Source organism: Acomys minous (assembly GCF_964271855.1).
Source record: "Acomys minous genome assembly, chromosome: 16".
In the NCBI taxonomy this organism is placed as follows: Eukaryota; Metazoa; Chordata; class Mammalia; order Rodentia; family Muridae; genus Acomys; species Acomys minous.
Window position 1 is genome coordinate 86,222,942 of NC_140498.1, and position 16,591 is coordinate 86,239,532.

The following is a 16,591-nucleotide window of genomic DNA, read 5'->3' on the forward strand; positions in this document are numbered from 1 at the left end:
TTTGGGAGTCATAGTTTCCTGGGGGAGGGGTGTGATAGTAATTTTCTAGAATTAGGTAATGGTGTTTTGCATGATGTTGCAAAAAAAAAAATCACTGAATCACTTTGTAGACCAGGCTGGCCTGGAACTCACAGAGATCTACCTGCCTCTGCCTCCCGACTGCTGGGATTAATGGCATGAGCCACCACCACCAGGCTTTTACAAGATTTTTTTTTAATTTTTAAAATTTATTTATTATTATGTATACAGTGTTCTGCCTGCATGTACACCCACAGGGCAGAAAAGGGCATCAGATCACATTATAGAAGGTTGTGAGCCATCATGTGGTTGCTGGGAATTGAACTCATGACCTCTGGAGGAGGAGAGAGTGTTCTTAAATGCTGAGCCATCCCTCCAGCCCCCAATTCTGTTTTTTTGTTTTGTTTTTTAATGTCTCTAAAAGAAACCCTAAACACAACATTAGTTTTGTGATTGTTTCATGGGATGGGGAGGTTCTCAGTCATTCTCTCGGCTGATAAAGTATTTCCCTGCCTTTGGAGCTGGGCCTATGCGTGACCACAAACTACCAGGAGGCGGCAGAATTAACACAGTGCGGGCTCCAGGCTTAAGCCTCTCTCCTTCTCAGCTCTGGGGTTTCTGGGCTGCAGTTTGGAAATCTGGCTACTGTTCTGGAGGAAACATGTGGGAAGACCCTGGGGGAGGGGAGAGAGAGAGAGAGAGAGAGAGAGAGAGAGAGAGAGAGAGAGAGAGAGAGAGAGAGAGAGAGAGAGAGTCCCTGGAAGTCATGAGGTGAGCCTCCAAACGATGCTCTGTGAGAAGCTGCAGTGAGCCGTGTGTGTTTCGGGTGTACATTTGGGCTTGGCCGCATTTGCTGAGAGAGAGGAGGCAGGAGTCCAGGTTGAATGACCTGGACTGCAGTGTAGACTAAGACCCCTCCCCCAGAGTCACGCGATGGTGGTACCCTACGGAGGCCTTGGGTTTCTTCTGCTCCGGGCAGTCCTCTTGGTTCCAAGAGCAGCACCTTTCCTAAGGGCTTGCAGCGCACCATAACATGTTTTAAGTGCTCTCTTGTGTACAATAGGGCCTAGGAGTATTCCTCCTGAATTTGTGAGGCCCCCGGTGAAATGGGGCCACATGCCAGGAGTCATATTGTTGTGAGCTGCAGAGAGGCTGTGAAGGAAAGAACCTGCACACGCAGGCCCCTAGTGCTAAAGCCGGCGACTAAGGTGGGCTAAGCGAAGACCTCCTGATTCCCAGAATGCATCTCACCCCTGTGACTTCTCTGCGTGGCTCTCCCGCTTACCTCAGGACACAGCTTCTGCTCTTGGTTCTCTGACTTGAGAAAATTTGTCATTACAAAGAACGAGTTCCCCTGCTGTGAGAAACGAAGGAGGAAAGGTGAGGCCTTGCGGAGCATAGCTCCTTAAGTGGCAGTAATATGTTTTGCTAAGTGCCGGGGGGCGAGCCTTTGTACTCTAGAAATCGGCCGTGGGCAGCATGGACTTTGCCAAGGGCTTAATATCAAAGCCGCAGGAACTATCCCACGGGGCAAAGGGGAGCGGAGGAGCATTTAAATGTAGGGAACAGTCATTTTCCGAGCCAGCCTCAAAAGCAGCTGTGTCATTTTTCTGACACAGTAAAATCCCATTAAATCGGGACTCCGGAGAGCTGGGAAAGTGGAGGTGGGGCGTGGGCTGCACCCTGGGCAGGCTGTTCAGCTTTCTCAGGGCTTAATGCAAGGCTGAGGACTTCCCACTACCTAGGCAATCGGTGGCTTTTATGGTTTCTAGCTGGAAACAAATAGTAGCTTGGGCCTGATGGTTTTTGCCAAGCGCTCTGGCTCCCCCAGGGCTGCAAATGGGCTCTTTTGTTCCTCCCGCCCCCATCTGTTCCTAACTCTTGACCCCTCTTTACCTCTCCTTTTTTGGTAACTGCTTTCACTCCTCCTGCCTTGCAGACTCAGCTAGCCACACACTTCTCTGCGACCTACACCTTTCCTTTCTTTGTCACCACATTCTTTAGAACCATCCTGGCGACCTTCTCAAAGATAACAGGCTACCTAAACCGCACAGACAAGCTTCCTGCCCTTTCTGAATGCAGGCTGAGCTTGCCGCGCAAGCGCAGTGGCCCTGCACCTAAAGCCCTGTGCACGAATCAGCTCGAGTTTGGAACGCGCCGGGATGCGCTGCTATTTTGAGCGGCCCGGTAGGATAAAGCAAAGACCATCTTCTTTGAGCTTCTGGGTGTGACCTAGTTTTGCAATTTTTAGGTTTTCTCAGTTGGGATTTTCACAGGTTTTAAATAGGGCCAACGGTTTTTTTTTTTTTTCTTTTGAGACAAGGTCTTAATGTATTCCAGGCCGGCCTCAAACTCTCTATGTAGCTGAGGGTGACCTTGAACTCCTGATTCTCCAGCCTAGACCTCCTGGGGCTACAGGGTTTCGTGCACGCTAGCCAAGCTTCCTTCCTTAGTTCCAAGCTAACTTTTTTTTATTTTTATTTTTTTTGGTTTTTTGAGACAGGGTTTCTCTGTGTAGCCTTGGCTGTCCCAGACTTGCTTTGTAGACCAGGCTGGCCTTGAACTCACAGCGATCTGCCTGCCTCTGCCTCCCGAGCTAACTTTTCAAAAAAAAAAAAAATGACGCTCTAGACCCCCAAGGATGGGGACAAGGGAAGTGACCATGGAGGAGTCCTGGAGTCAGCTGCCTGGTACTCACCTGCATAGGAAAGGTGTAGTCTGCAGGATCAAAGATTCTTTGTACTGACTTCATCACTCCACCCTCCATGACATTCTCTGTCACCTCTGCAATCCCTTTGACCTTTGTGTGCACAGAGCTGATAACCGGCTCTTTCCGCTGATACAGCTTGTCGCTCACCAAAGCAAAGCTGAGAACAGATGAAAAAAACATCAGCGGTTTTCTCACAGCAGGTTTGGGCTGCAGGCTTGTGGGGGGAGGGGTATCTTGGGAGCTGCTTCTGCCCAGCAGCCTACTTCCTTGTGACTGCCTCTTCTGCAAACTGGGGCCGCGCAGTGGTACCTGCCCCTCCCCTTTATTATTTATTATCTACTATAGGTATTATCAACTCCCAGTCCTGCTCTGGGGGGGTTGAATGAAGGGCTCTGTCCCAGGGCGCAGTAGCCCAATCGGCTCTTGTTTGTTCTTGTTTCAGGTCATTAGATATTTGTTTTGTTTTGGTTTTGGGGACAGGGTCTCTCTATTTAGTCCTGGTGTAGACCAAGGTGGCCTTTGAACTCACAGAGATCCTCCTGCCTCTGCCTCTCGAATGGGACGATTAAAGATCTATGCTACAGGCCAGGCACACACGCCTTTAATCCCAGCACTCGGGAGGCAGAGGCAGGTGAATTGCTGTGAGTTCGAGGCCAGCCTGGTCTACAAAGCGAGTCTAGGACAGCCAAGGCTACACAGAGAAATCCTGTTTAAAAAAACCAAAACATAAAAAAATAAAAATAAAACATTAAAAAATGATCTATATCACCACATCCAGCAGGTCATTTCATTTATAAGAAATTCACAGAATAGAGACAGAAAATGGATAATTGCCAGCAGAGAAGAAATGGGGGATGACAGTTAATGAATATATCAGTTAATGAGTATATTACTTTTTAAAAGATTTATTTATTTATTATGTATACAGTATTCTGCCTGCAGGTCAGAAGAGAGCACCAGATCTCATTATAGATGGTTGTGAGCCACCATGTGGTTGCTGGGAATTGAACTCAGGACCTTTGGAAGAGCAGTCAGCACTTTTAACCTCTGAGCCATCTCTCCAGCCCCTATTACTTCTTATTAAGATAAAATATAGTGGTAGATAAATGTATTATTATATAATATTGTGCACATGTTAAATGCCACCTGTGTGTTTGAGAGAAAGAGCGGAGCTGAGGGAGCGTTAACACTGGAGGGAGCTCAGAGCCGGGAGAACACACTCTCTTCTGAGCCACACCGGATGACCTTGGCCGCAGCAAATGGCCTATCTAAGGTTCACAAAGTTCTTTGAAGGAAATTTGAGCTCACAGTTACAAAGAAGAGCCCCACCAGAGATAGCATTACCTAGCAACTGACCCACCCCATCGGTGATTAAAAAAAACAAAAACTAAAACAAAACAAAACAAAAACCGGACATGGTAAACAAGGAGATCAAAGGAAAGTTAAGATATACGTAGTCTTGGCACTTTTTTTTGTAGCCTGTCACCGTTTGTTTGGATTAGACCTCCTTATGTTAACTAGGATCCCCCCTGCTTAGGGGGCGTTGGGAGGAGAAAAACTTATAAAAAGTCCCCCAGGTCAACTCCCGGGGTCACCTCTCAAGACCTTTGATTTGGGGGTCGGGCAGGCGCGGTCTAGCTCAAACTGAATTAAAGATTCCTCTTGTGTTTGTAGCGGTTTCGAGTCTTCTGGTTCTCTTTTGGGAAATCTCAAAATCTGGGCGCAGCATGTTCGCCTTAAAATAATCCTTTACTCCTCCCCCTTTTAAGTGGTCAGTTTTATGTTATATGAATTTCACCTCAATAGGTAAGACAAATGCATTTTTATAGACATATGTCCATAGAAACATCAAAACAAAGGATCGAACATCAAACTCAGGATGATGTTTATACGGGGAAAAAAGAGAATAGGGGGCTGGAGAGACGGCTCTGTGGTTAAGAGCTGCTCTTCCAGAGGTCCTGAGTTCAATTCCCAGCAACCACATGATGGCTCACAACCATCTACAATGAGATCTGGTGCCCTCTTCTGCAGATAAAGCACTCATATGTAATAAATAAAATAAATACATCTTTTAAAAAAAGAGAATGGGGTGAAGGATGCGTTTACAGGGAGCAAAGCTGGACTGGTATGCTTTTTGGGGGGTGGATTTTGTTGGTTTGTTTGTGTGTAGCCTTGGCTTTGTAGACCAGGCTGGCCTTGAACTCACAGCAATCTGTCTGCCTCTGACTCCCTAACGCAAAGCCATGCACCACCACACCCGGATCCTTTGTTTCTTACGTTGCACAGAGGCACATAGATGTTACATTGTTCGCAGCACATTTCAGACAACAGTGGTTAAAGAAGAAACACATCGGTCTGGTGAGACGGTTCAGTGAGTAAAGGCACTTGCTGATAAGACTGACAACCTGTGGTCCCCCAGAACCCAAATGATGACGGCAGGAGAGAACCGGCCTCTCAAAGTTGGTCCCTGACCTCCACACGGCACACCGAGGTGCACGTGAAGGCACATGCACACGGAATGGAAACAGTTTTTAAAAAGAAAGATGTCGGAGCTAGAGATTGAGATTTGGGACACATGTATCCAAATACATGTATGAGTGTTCAGTCTCACCTCAGCCTCAAAGCACATACAAAATGCTTGCAATGTTCTCTCAACTTATCCATTGCAGCATCTTCCCAGAACAACACGTGCGGTGCCATTTGGGAAGCTCAGTCTGATGTATCGTGTCCATTCTGGAATATGCAACACGTGGCCATCTTCAATTGAATCCAGCCCTGTCAAGCCAGCAAAGGCTTTGCAAACATAAAGGACCTTGATATTAAAGCGAACATGAAAAGTCTATTAACACGTCCCAGAGACGCGTCAAAGGAGAAAAGAGGCAAAGGGAGTTTGCAGTGTCAGTTCAGCCACCAACCCAACTCTCGACCCTGTGGGATGACTCAAGAGAAGCGAGCCTCTTCTCCCGGCTATGGGTTCAGTCCTCGAATGAGGTCGTAACTCTCTCATCTGTAGTCACGGATGACTACAGATGTAGCTCTAAGAAACTGATGTTCAATGCTTTCGGGTGCATGCAAAGCCACCAGCCCCTGGAGCAAGCGCAGTGTGGTAAGGTGGCGGGCATCTAGCTGAGCCTGGTGGAGTGGGTAAGACTGAGAGGTGAGTAGAGAGGAGCAGGAGAGACCTGACACGGGAGAAGCCAGGCTCACCCAGAGACCCTTGCAAACCAGTCTGGCCAAAGAGGAGGTAGAAAGGAGGAGCAAGGATCTAGGGGAGGTGGAGAAAGAGATCGGTGGCCTGGAGCCCTGAGACTGGCCCTGCCTTGACTCACCAGATGTAGATGCAGATGGCCACTAGGAAGGTGTTCTTCAGAGTCCCAAGCCATTTGCTATGGATTTGAAGGACTTTGACAGATTTGTAGTTGCATAAACATCCCACTGGCAGCATGGTGAGGTTCTCAGAGCGAGCACCCCAAGAAACAAGAGCCTGTCTTTCTCTTAGAAGGACTGCCACGGTTCTGAGCAAAGGTAACTCTAAAGTGAAAGCGCACAGCGAGACCTGCCTTCACACCTATCTAACCACAGACAGCTGGGCCCTAGCTCCAGGCTTTGCTGCCTGGTCACCCTTGCTCATGTTGCTGGGAGCACCTTCTCCGCCAGGTCAAAGGGCATGCACATTAGGGCTCAATTCTTTGTGTCAAACTTCAGAAAGCCGAAATGTTGCATGCAGTGAACGTGCAGCAAAGCCTATGCGTTAACCTCCTTTCCCTCGAGGTCGCACGAGCGTGGCTGAGATGGTAAGGGGGCTAGGCAGCAGCACTTTGGGTATCAAATCAGTACAGAGATGGGGACAGATGTAGCAGTTGTGAGAAGGGCTCTGAAGGAGAAGGGCACAGGATGGAACTGGAACTGGTGATGACAGAAGGGGTCTAGGCAACCTGCTCTCCCCCCCCCCCCGGCCCCCCACTGTGGTCACTGACTGGTGGAAGCAAAGATGACAATGGCGACGGTGGTGATTTTTCACTTATGCCACCAGTCTCTCTCTTTCCCCCATCTTTTTCCCATCTGTAATTAAGTATAATTTTTCATCTTAGAAATAAACCCTCCCTGCACCACACATTCCTCTACCACCACGCAGGGCCTGGCTGCTCCCAGGGAGCCCAGTCTTTTGAGAGGGTGAGTCAGCACATCCTCATTCGCTCCTCCACCCACTCCAGTCTGGCTCCCCCCCCCCAACCTCTTCTCCAGCGCTTCCTGTGCCAACTTACTCCCTTCCAAGTCTAGCAGGCACCATGATTGAGTCTGGTGACCCAGGACCACTTCCTCTTCTGCCTCTCAGCCTCCAGGAGCCTACGTTGCTCCGTAGCTCCTTGGATCTCTCTGGCATCTCTGTCCCAGAATCCTCTGGGAGCTTCTGCATCTCCCTGCCCCTACAATGTGAGCGCCGCTCAGAGCTCTCTGGTCCGAGCTTCTTGCTTTCATCCACCCACCTTGCCGGTCAGTTGAAAATGTCCTTGGATTCAAGTACCATTTACAGGCTGCTGGTACCTCATCTGTCTTAGAGCTCTGAAAGCAAATGTCTGCACAGTCAATATGCACGGCTATGGGCCTCATGTGCCCTTCGAACCCAAAGCCTGTAACCCCCAATTGCCTTTCCTCCTGAACTTACCAACCCCAGGAAGGTAGTCCACCAACCTCATACGCTGCCCAAGTCAGGAATGTGGCTCACTCTTGACCCTTTCTCTCTTTTCCCTTATCCATCCTCTTCCTTGCCCATCTACTCTACTGCAGATCCTATTGCCTGAGTTGGGCAGGGCGGTGCACGTCAGGAATCCTTCCTCTTGGGTGGCGGAGGCAGGGGGTCAGCTGTTCAAGGCCAGGTGCAGCTACCTATGGAGTTACTTGAAGCCTTGTCTCGGAAAACCAAAATCAGAGGATTCTACTACGTTATCTTCCTGGTATCACTCAGCTCCACCTGCCCTCTGTCACTGTCACCTCCTCCAGTCCAGATCGCCATCCCGTCACTCCTGGATGACGCAACACTGTTCAGTCTCCCACCAGGGGCCTGGTCCCGCCCCTTCCACTCTTCAGTCTGAGTGTGAACTCGGCGTGAGATGTTGAAGTTCAGTCCTGGCTCTGCCTCTGGCTGCCTAGGTGACTTTGGTCACGGAAGAGATATGTAATGGTTGTTAGACAATTCGTATGATCCGTCACATGGCCAGAGACCAGGTTCAGTGGGACACTACACAGGAAGCCGACTGCTCCAGGACTCTGTGGGCTACTGCTCAGTGTGAACTCACAAACCAACAGTCCTTGTCAGTAACGTGAGAACCAGGCACCAGGACCTCAGTCGCAGCCGCCCTCTAAATACACTGGGTCCCCCACCAGGCACCCATCCAGTGTCGAGATCCCGAGGATTGCCCCATCCTGATCTCTGGAACCCGGCAGCGAGGTGCCTTATCAGGAAAAAGAGTCTGGACACAAGACAGAGGACTTTGAGATGTAAGAGTACCTCGGGTGACCTGGGTGAGTTCCAAATGCCCACGTGTCTCTGTAAAAGAGGCAGAGGGCTGCTTGACACTCGCACAGAAAAAGAAGTGAGCAGCAGACAGAGAACAGGAGAGGTTGTCTTCCTCTCCATGGTTTCCAGCACCCTCAAGATAAAGCTCAGTTCTGCCCACAGACTGGGCCCTGCTGCTTTCTGCAGTCCCCTGAGCCTCCCCTATGAGACACTGTCACAACAGCCGGGCGTGAACCCATGGCCCAGTGCTGCGTTAACAGCCAGGGAGGCTGCGCTGAGGTGGACTCCAGAAGCCAGTAGGTAGCCAGCAGTCTACACAGAAGTCTCTGCTGCGGCACAGTGGAGCAGAGGAGCTGGCTGCCCCCGAAGCTTTCATAAAGCTGAAGAGAAAGAGACTGAGCTAACTTTTATTATTATTATTATTATTTTAAGATTATGTGTTTCAGAGGCCAGTCTGGTCTATATAGAGTAAGTTCCAGGACAGCCAGGGCTACACGGAGAAATCCTGTCTCAAAAAACCCAAAAACCAAATCAGAAAACAAAACAAAACAAAACAAAACAGAAAACAAACAAACAAAGCCAAATAAGCCAACCAAACCAAAACAACAACAAAAACATTTTAGCCGGTTGCTCCGCATCCCTGCCAGTACTGAGCGAGCTCGCCTCTCTTTGATCTTTCGTGGAAAAGACAGATGTCCTCATCCGCAGGACACCTGAGCTATCTCTTCTCCATAGCAGCTCCACCTCAGCTTGGTCCCCATCTTGCCACTCCGTTCTAGGCCAAGTTGCTGTCTTCTGTCACCTGAGTGACTGTAACCGTCTCTCAGTGGCCCTTGTACCTCATTCTTGTTCTGCCACATGCGCCATTCCCTCTGCACAGTAGCTGCTGGGCAGTAGCTACACCAATCAGATGGTTCCGCCCCCAAGTGATAGACAGGCACCTCAGAGCATCACATCCCAGCTCTTCTCTGCCCTGGCTCCTGGCTCCTCCCTCCCTCCTCTCTGCTGTTCCTGTTCAATCCCTGGATCTTTGCAGTTACTATTCCTTTGGTCGGTGCCATGTGTCATGGTGCTAGACTCTTCTCCCACAGGTCTCCTCCTAAGTAGGCCTTTTCTTTTTTTCTTTTCTTTTCTCTCTTTTTTTTTTTTTACGGTGCTCCAGCCCTCTCATTCTGTGGTCTCCATATCCCACAGTGCCCCAACCCTCTCGTTGGGTCTTTTTTAAAATCCTCCAGCAGCCCAAACTCTATCCTAGGATCCAGGGCCAAGGTGATGAATTGCATATTTCATTTCCCCTAGGGCCACAGAGACTGCGCCCGGGTTGGGTTTGGTGTCTGGCATTTTCTCCACCTACGTACATGGTAGCTTCGCAGAAGAGGCCCAGCCTTACAGGTACGAGGCCGCCCTTTGGGGAACAGCCAGCCAATCTAGGACTGCATTTTTTAAACCACACATAAGTACAGGCATGCCCTCTCCCCAGCAAAAGACAGCCTGGAGCTTCAAAGCACAACACTGCGCCTGCTGTCTTGGGCTACTGATGTATTTCTAAGCTCAGTCTTCAGGAAGAGGAAAACATCTTCTCAATAGGAAGCAAATCTCTTTTTTTCTGGTTGTTTTTTTTTTTTCCAGACAGGGTTTCTCTGTGTAGCCTTGACTATCCTGGACTCGCTTTGTAGACCAGGCTGGCCTTGAACTCACAGTGATTCATCTGCCTCTGAGTCCTGAGCACTGGGATTAAAAGGTGTGTGCTCACCATGCCTGACGGAAGCAAATATCTTTTGTCACTAGTGTGCCTTCTCACTGGGTGTGGTGGTGCACACCTTTAATCGCAGCACTTGGGAAACAGAGGCAGGTGGATCACTGTGAGTTTGAGGCCAGCCTGGTCTACAAAATGAGTACAGGACAGCCAAGATAACACAGAGAAACCCTGTCTCAAAAAAACAAAAAATAAAAACAGATTGCCTTCTCAGCTTCTTGGAATAAAATTCAAGATGGTGACATTGCAGGTGGCTTGGTTCAGACAAATTGGTGTTGGTGGAGCTAGTTTTCCTCCAGTTTTCCAAACAAACACCTTGGTTCCTGGTCACAGCAAACCAGATAGGGATCAATGGTTCCTATGTGCGACTGAGAAAGGAGCTAGCCTTGGTAACAGCCAGAAGCAGTCTCCATAGCTATTTCAGACCTTTACACTATTGAAGTTTCTCTCTTGCACAATCCATGACTGAATTTGAGGTTATGCAATACACGTAAGACTTGATTCTAAGGGCTGCAGAGATGGCTCAGAGGGTAAGAGCACTGATTGCTCCTCTGGAGGTCCTGAGTTCAATTCACCATCTATAATGTCATCTGATGCCCTCTTCTGGCCTGTAGGTGTACATGCAGGCAGAACATTGTAAACATAATAATAAATAAATAAATCTTAAAAAAAAAAAAAAAAGACTTAAGCCGGGCGGTGGTGGTGCACACCTTTAATCTCAGTACCTTGGAGGCAGAGGCAGATGGATCTCTATGAGTTCCAGGCCAGCCTGGTCTACAAAGCTAGCCCAGGACAGTCAAGGCTACCACGTCTCAAAAAACAAAAACAAAAACAACAACAACAACAAAAGACTTGATTCCAGGAACTGGTTATTATTTTTAAAGATGTATTTGTTTGGCCAGGTGGTGGCGCACGCCTTTAATCCCAGCACTTGGGAGGCAGAGGCAGGCAGATCACTGTGAGTTTGAGGCCAGCCTGGTCTACAGAGTGAGTCCAGGACAGCCGAGGATACACAGAGAAACCCTGTCTCAAAAAAAAAAAATTGTATTTGTTTCACGTCCCTGGGAACTGAACCCAGGTCCTCTATAAGAGCTGCCAGTGCTCTTAACCACTGGCCATCTCTCCAGCCCCAATCTCTGGCCTTATAATTTATTTCTTTCTTCCCCTCCTCCTTTGGATTTGCAAGACAGGGTCTCACTTTGTAGTCCTAGCTGTCCAGGAACTAGCTTTGTAGACCAGATTGGCCTCAAACTCACAGAGATCTACCTGCTTGCCTCTGCCTCCCGAGTGCTGGGATTAGTGGTCTGTGCCACCACGCCCCATCTTATTTTCTTTCTTTCTTTCTTTCTTTCTTTCTTTCTTTCTTTCTTTCTTTCTTTCATTTATTTTGGTTACAGCTTCTCCCCCCTCTCCCCTTTGAGATAGTCTAGACTGGCCTCAAGTTCTATTCTGTAGCTGAAGTTGGCTTTGTTACTTTCTTGAACCCTTACATTGTCCAGAAAGCAGAGCCAAAAGCTGTCCTATCTTCCGGTGGTGCTGCCACAGCTAGTTTTTCTCCAGCTCCCGGATAGGCTGTGGTTTTTCCACTTTTGCTCGAGGTAAAGATGGTTTGAGTCGTTGTAGGAGCCTGACCCGGTGGGAGATTTTCGTCCAGATGAGCAGGCAGGGCAGTAAGGAGCTCATTGTGAGAAGCAAGGAGGGATGAAGGTTGACAGTGGGATTCCCAGGCTGGGAGACCCCTCGTGTTCATGCCGGGGGGGGGGGGGGCCTACGGGCGGAGCCTTTACACTGCTGAAGCTACGCTCTCCTGCAGAGTCCGTAACCGAGCCTGAGGGTATTGAGTACACCTAAGACTTGATCCCACCATGTGAAAGGAACCAGTTTTTGAAGCTTTGTTTAACAGTTTAGTTACTAATAATAGTAACTAAAGGCAAATGAGGGCTCGCCAAATGCTATCCAGTCCTCTGACAGCTTTGTTATTAGCTCATTTACTAGACCCAATAATGATCATCTCCATTTTATAGATAAGAAAAACCAAGATGCAAAGGGGTGAAGGAGGTCAGGGAAATGACTTAGTTGGTAAGATGCTCATCACAGGAGCATGCAGGCCAGGCTTGGTGGCATGTACCTATAATCACTGTGCTGGCACGTCAGAGAGAAGGGAATCCCTGGAGCTCATTAGCCACCAGCCTAGCCAAACGAGTGAGCCTCAGGTTCAGGGAGAGACCCTGTCTCAAAAACAGTAAGATGGAGAGCAATCAAAGAACATGTCTAAACATGAGCTTGTGACATCTCCAGGCATGTGTGTGTGTGTACATACACGTACAGACACACAGCTTCACACACACACACACACACACACACACACAGAGAGAGAGAGAGAGAGAGAGAGAGAGAGGTTTTTGAATCCACATTTCCACATCTCAAACCCAAGAATATTTGAATGGTTGTATGGTTGTGGTTACTCAGAGACTCAAAAAACCAGAACCTCTCTGTTCACAGAGATGGTTTTCAGAAATAGCTACCAGCCATGGATCACTCACATCAGCATCATGGTAAGAGACATCCTTCTTCTTCCATAGTCATCCAAAGATTGTATGAACAGACACAGAAGCTGAGACTCGGGCACATTTAGTGACTTGGCCAAGAAGGTGTATCCAGGATTATAAAACAGGCCATCGAGAAATGGCTCCGAGGGCCAAGTGTTCACCGTGCAGGCAGGAAGATCCAGCTTCAACCTGCAGCATCCATGCAAAAACTGAGTGTAGCAGCAGGTGCCTGAAACCCCAGCACCCAGAGACCAAAGGATCCTGGCGAGTGAAGGCTTCTGGCTGCACTGGAAGAGCTACTGAGGAAGTTGACCTCTGACCTCCACATGCACACACACCTTTATACACAAGCCCACACACAGGCCACTCTCAACCTTAGTAAACCACAGCTAGACCACAGGGTGTGTCAGAAGCTCCATCCTCACCATCATCAGGGACACACAAGCCAAAGCCACAAGGAGTGACCACTTCACACCCACTAGGTTAGTTATGATCAGAAAGCCACACTGTCGAGTGCTGGTGAGGCTGCGGAGAAGCCCGGAGCCCTCACGCTCCGGCCGAACCCTGTGAAAAGGCAAAGCTGCTGTGGAGAAGAAGCCAGCTAGTGCCTCTGAGGGTGACATGCAGTGGCCACGTGACTTAGCAAGTCCTCGCCTAGGTGAACCCAGGAGAGATTAGGACATATGTCCAGATGACAAAGAGAGAAACAACCCAACGCCCATCATCTGGTGAATGGATAAGTGGTCTGTATACAGTGGGCGTCTACTTGTACACAGTTGACTATTATCCGGCCATAAAAAGTCTACAGCATTGAGTGAGTGAACATTGAAAACATGCTAAGAGAAAGCCAGTTGCAAAGGACCGAGCACTATGTGATTCTATTTATATGAAATGTGTGTGGCTGGAGAGATGGCTCAGTGATTAAGAGCGCTGTCTGCTTTTCCAAAGGTCCTGAGTTCAATTCCCAGCAACCACATGGTGGCTCACAACCATCTACAGTGAGGTCTGGCGCCCTCTTCTGGTGGGCAGGCATACATTGAAGGTGAAACACTGTCTACCTAAGTAAATAAATCTTTTTTTTTAAAAATGTGAAGAAATAGGTAAACCCACAGAAATGGACAATGGATTAGTGGGTACCTGAGCTAAGAGACAGCGGAAAATGGGGAACAGCGGAAAATGGGAGGTTGAACAGGATGGCTAGAGGGCAGAGAGATTCCTCTTTGGGACTGATGATGAAAATGGTCTTTTTGCTTGGTTTTGTTTTTCTTTTTTTGTTTGTTGTTTTTGGTTTTTGTTTGTTGTTGGGTGGTGGGTTGTTTTTGAGATAGAGTTTCTCTGTGTAGCTTTGGCTGTCCTGGGACTCACTTTGTAGATCAGACTGGCCTTGAACTCACAGCAATCCTCCTGCCTCTGCCTCCCAAGTGCTGGGATTAAAGGTGTGTGCCACCATGCCTGGCTTCTTTTTGTTTTTCAAAATAGGGTTCTCTGTGTAGTCCTGGAAATCCTCAAACTTGCTTGTAGGCGTGGCTGGACTGCCTCCAGAGTGCTGGACTAAAGGCATGTGCCACCACATCCGACTGAAAAGATCTAAACTTGATTTTGGTGAACACACTGAAAAGCCACAGCAGGAACACTGTAAATCAGTGAAACTCCAGGGTACACATTGTACCTTCATAAGCCATTTTACAGCGGCACCCTCGGTGCTCTAAAACGACATTTCCAAACCTGGTCCCTCCTAAGCACAAGGGTGACTCAGATATACCGGGGGAAATCCCCACCTCCTTTGTGGGAACCCAGGGTGTTTGCTTGTGTCTCCCTGTTCCTCAGGAATGCCCTGTCCTGCCCTGCTCATCTTGGCAGGCCTCCGCAGTAGTTAAAAGGCTGAGGGAAGGCACACAGCCCGCCACCCTCTCTCTGTGGCTTCCTCCAGCTGCAGCCAAGGGCAGCTTCCTCCTTCTGTTTCTTTCCAGCCGCTATGAGAACACGGCTCCGATTTGAGAACGCATGGAATCCAGCAAGTGCACCAGCAGCTGCAACGCCGCGGGTCACTGGTGCTGTCCAGTGCTGTCCATCTCGCGCCCGCCCCACTTACCTAACGTAAGAAAAGATGATCAGGTGCAAGACCCACTTAATGGTGCCGTAAGTCCCGCTCTGGATCCGGATGACTTTGTTTGTCTCATACTGCAAGACGTCATTCCAGCTGCAGCAAGCCGCCATGGCGACAGGCTCACTCGCTTGTTTAGGCTGGACCTCGGTTAGACCCCTCCCAGGCTAGACCACCAGCAAAGCCCTCGCCCCGCCTAGGAGCAGCCAAAGGAAACGTACAGATTCTTAGCAGGAACGTTAACTTCCAGCTCCTCCAGTGACTGCAGTGGGGGCGGATCCTGGCAACTGCCCCGAATGTGAGTGAATAATCAAGAACCAAGTCCTACAGGCCTGGCCGGCAGATGACCCCGCCCTGCCGTCCTCCCCCTGCCCTCCCTCCTCCCCCGCCGACGCCCGCACAAAGATGGCGTTCAGAAGATGGGCATTTTTCAAATTCCCCCTCCCCATCGCCCCCCCCCCCCCATTCTTTTGCTCTTTTGAACTCATTTCATTTGGGAGAAAGGAGCTGCCCTTCGAATGTCCTGAGAGCCAGTTTGACTCAGAGAAGAGCCTATAGATACATCCGGGGCCTCGCGCCCCTCTCAGATGCATGTTTTCTTTCCTTTGTTGTTTCTTTGTTTTGAGACCGGCTCTCAAGCAGCCAGGCCAACCTCAGATTTGTTACTTACCTGAGGCTGGCCTTGAACTTCGGATCCTCCTGCCTCCGCCTCCGCCTCCAGAGTGCTGGGATTACCAGTGTGCCCCCACCACCCTCACAGAGATTGCCTGTTTGTTTTCTACAACCCTCTGTTCAGTCCACATGTACTGAACCCCAAGGCGGCTCGCTTGGGGTGAATTGATTGACCGCCATTGCCCTTCCTGCTCCTGCCAGTGCTCTGGTCTGCAGATGATGGTGGGTCGGACCACATTCATTTATGGGATGAGGGAGTCGGAGAGATGGCTCAGTGGTTAAGGCACTGGCTGCTGTGAGTTCAATTCCCAGCAACCACATGGTGTTTTCTTTATTTGTTTCATTTGAGACAGGATCTCATGTTTGGTGTTTTGTTTTGTTTTTTGAGACAGGATCTCTCTGTGTAGCCTTGGCTGTCCTGGACTCACTCTGTAGACCAGGCTGGCCTTGAAATCACAGCGATCCGCCTGCCTCTGCCTCCCGAGTGCTGGGATTAAAGGCGTGCGCCACCACACCAGGCTCACAGTATACCCTTTTGTCCCACATCTTTAGTTGCAAATGTCCATTGCAATGAGCCATTGGGCTGTTTTGAAGCCTCTGTCTTCTGCTACCCCATCAGCTCTGCTACATTGCTACCGGACCCCAACCAGGACTCCTCTAGGATATCCTGTTGTTGCCCTGTGTCATGGAGATCTTGCGGCTTCGGATTGGCACGGCCAGCCTTTTCAGAGGCTCCAGTAGATCACAGAGGGCGTAGATGTTGGGGTGGACCAACTCAAAGCCCTGAATCCGGGCCTGAGATGCAGCCAAGTTGATCAGTCTGCAGCTCTCCCGCACCTGTACCTGTACCCCCCAGCGCACACTCCTCCAGCCCTGCCCTGGCTAGCTCACCCAACGCCAAAGCCAGTGAGGGGCTCGGGCATCTCTCCTGCTCTCATGAGCTCGGGCCAGCCGTGGGTGGAGAGGGGGAGAGAGGAGGAGGGATCTCTCCCTCAACCAAGCTCCTTGAATGTAGACTAGAGGCAGGGCCTGCCCTCCCATGTTCACCCCTCCCTCAGGGCCAGCTCACAGGCTCCCCTGGCATCAGCTCTACTGTGCTGCCCAGGTAGAGGGCGGGGGTGGGGGTGGGGCATCTTAGTGTTGGGGCCTGCAAGGGGCGGGGCCAACTCAGCCCAGTGCTATCAGCATTGCCTTTAGTAATAACGTGAGCCTGGACCAGCAACACGAACCCCAGCTGCAGCAGGACCACAGACCGAGACCCGGC

The 16,591-nt window shown here is 49.7% G+C and overlaps 1 protein-coding gene and 1 long non-coding RNA gene across 5 annotated transcripts in view; one reads left to right on the top strand and one right to left on the bottom strand.

Moving 5' to 3' along the window:
- Nucleotides 1-15,287, bottom strand: part of P2RX7 (purinergic receptor P2X 7) — a 62,102-nt gene extending 46,815 nt beyond the window's left edge. Inside the window, exons 1-4 of one of the 4 annotated variants that reach the window (XM_084762698.1) lie at nucleotides 7,395-9,550; nucleotides 7,216-7,291; nucleotides 2,717-2,885; nucleotides 1,304-1,375 (exon numbers count right to left, since the gene is read on the bottom strand). In XM_084762698.1, the coding sequence (XP_084618824.1) occupies nucleotides 1,304-1,375; nucleotides 2,717-2,785 (141 nt within the window). In that variant the 5' untranslated portion in view covers nucleotides 2,786-2,885; nucleotides 7,216-7,291; nucleotides 7,395-9,550. Of the gene's footprint in view, nucleotides 1-1,303; nucleotides 1,376-2,716; nucleotides 2,886-6,057; nucleotides 6,942-7,215; nucleotides 7,292-7,394; nucleotides 9,551-14,643 lie in introns of those variants that run through there. The other 3 variants (XM_084762699.1, XM_084762696.1, XM_084762697.1) reach the window with 3 other exon arrangements.
- Nucleotides 1,271-14,634, top strand: LOC311586641. The gene is made up of 3 exons (XR_014775606.1): nucleotides 1,271-1,398; nucleotides 9,546-9,638; nucleotides 14,522-14,634. It is a non-coding gene; the product is annotated as an uncharacterized lncRNA (long non-coding RNA).
- Nucleotides 15,288-16,591: the final 1,304 nt, after the last annotated feature.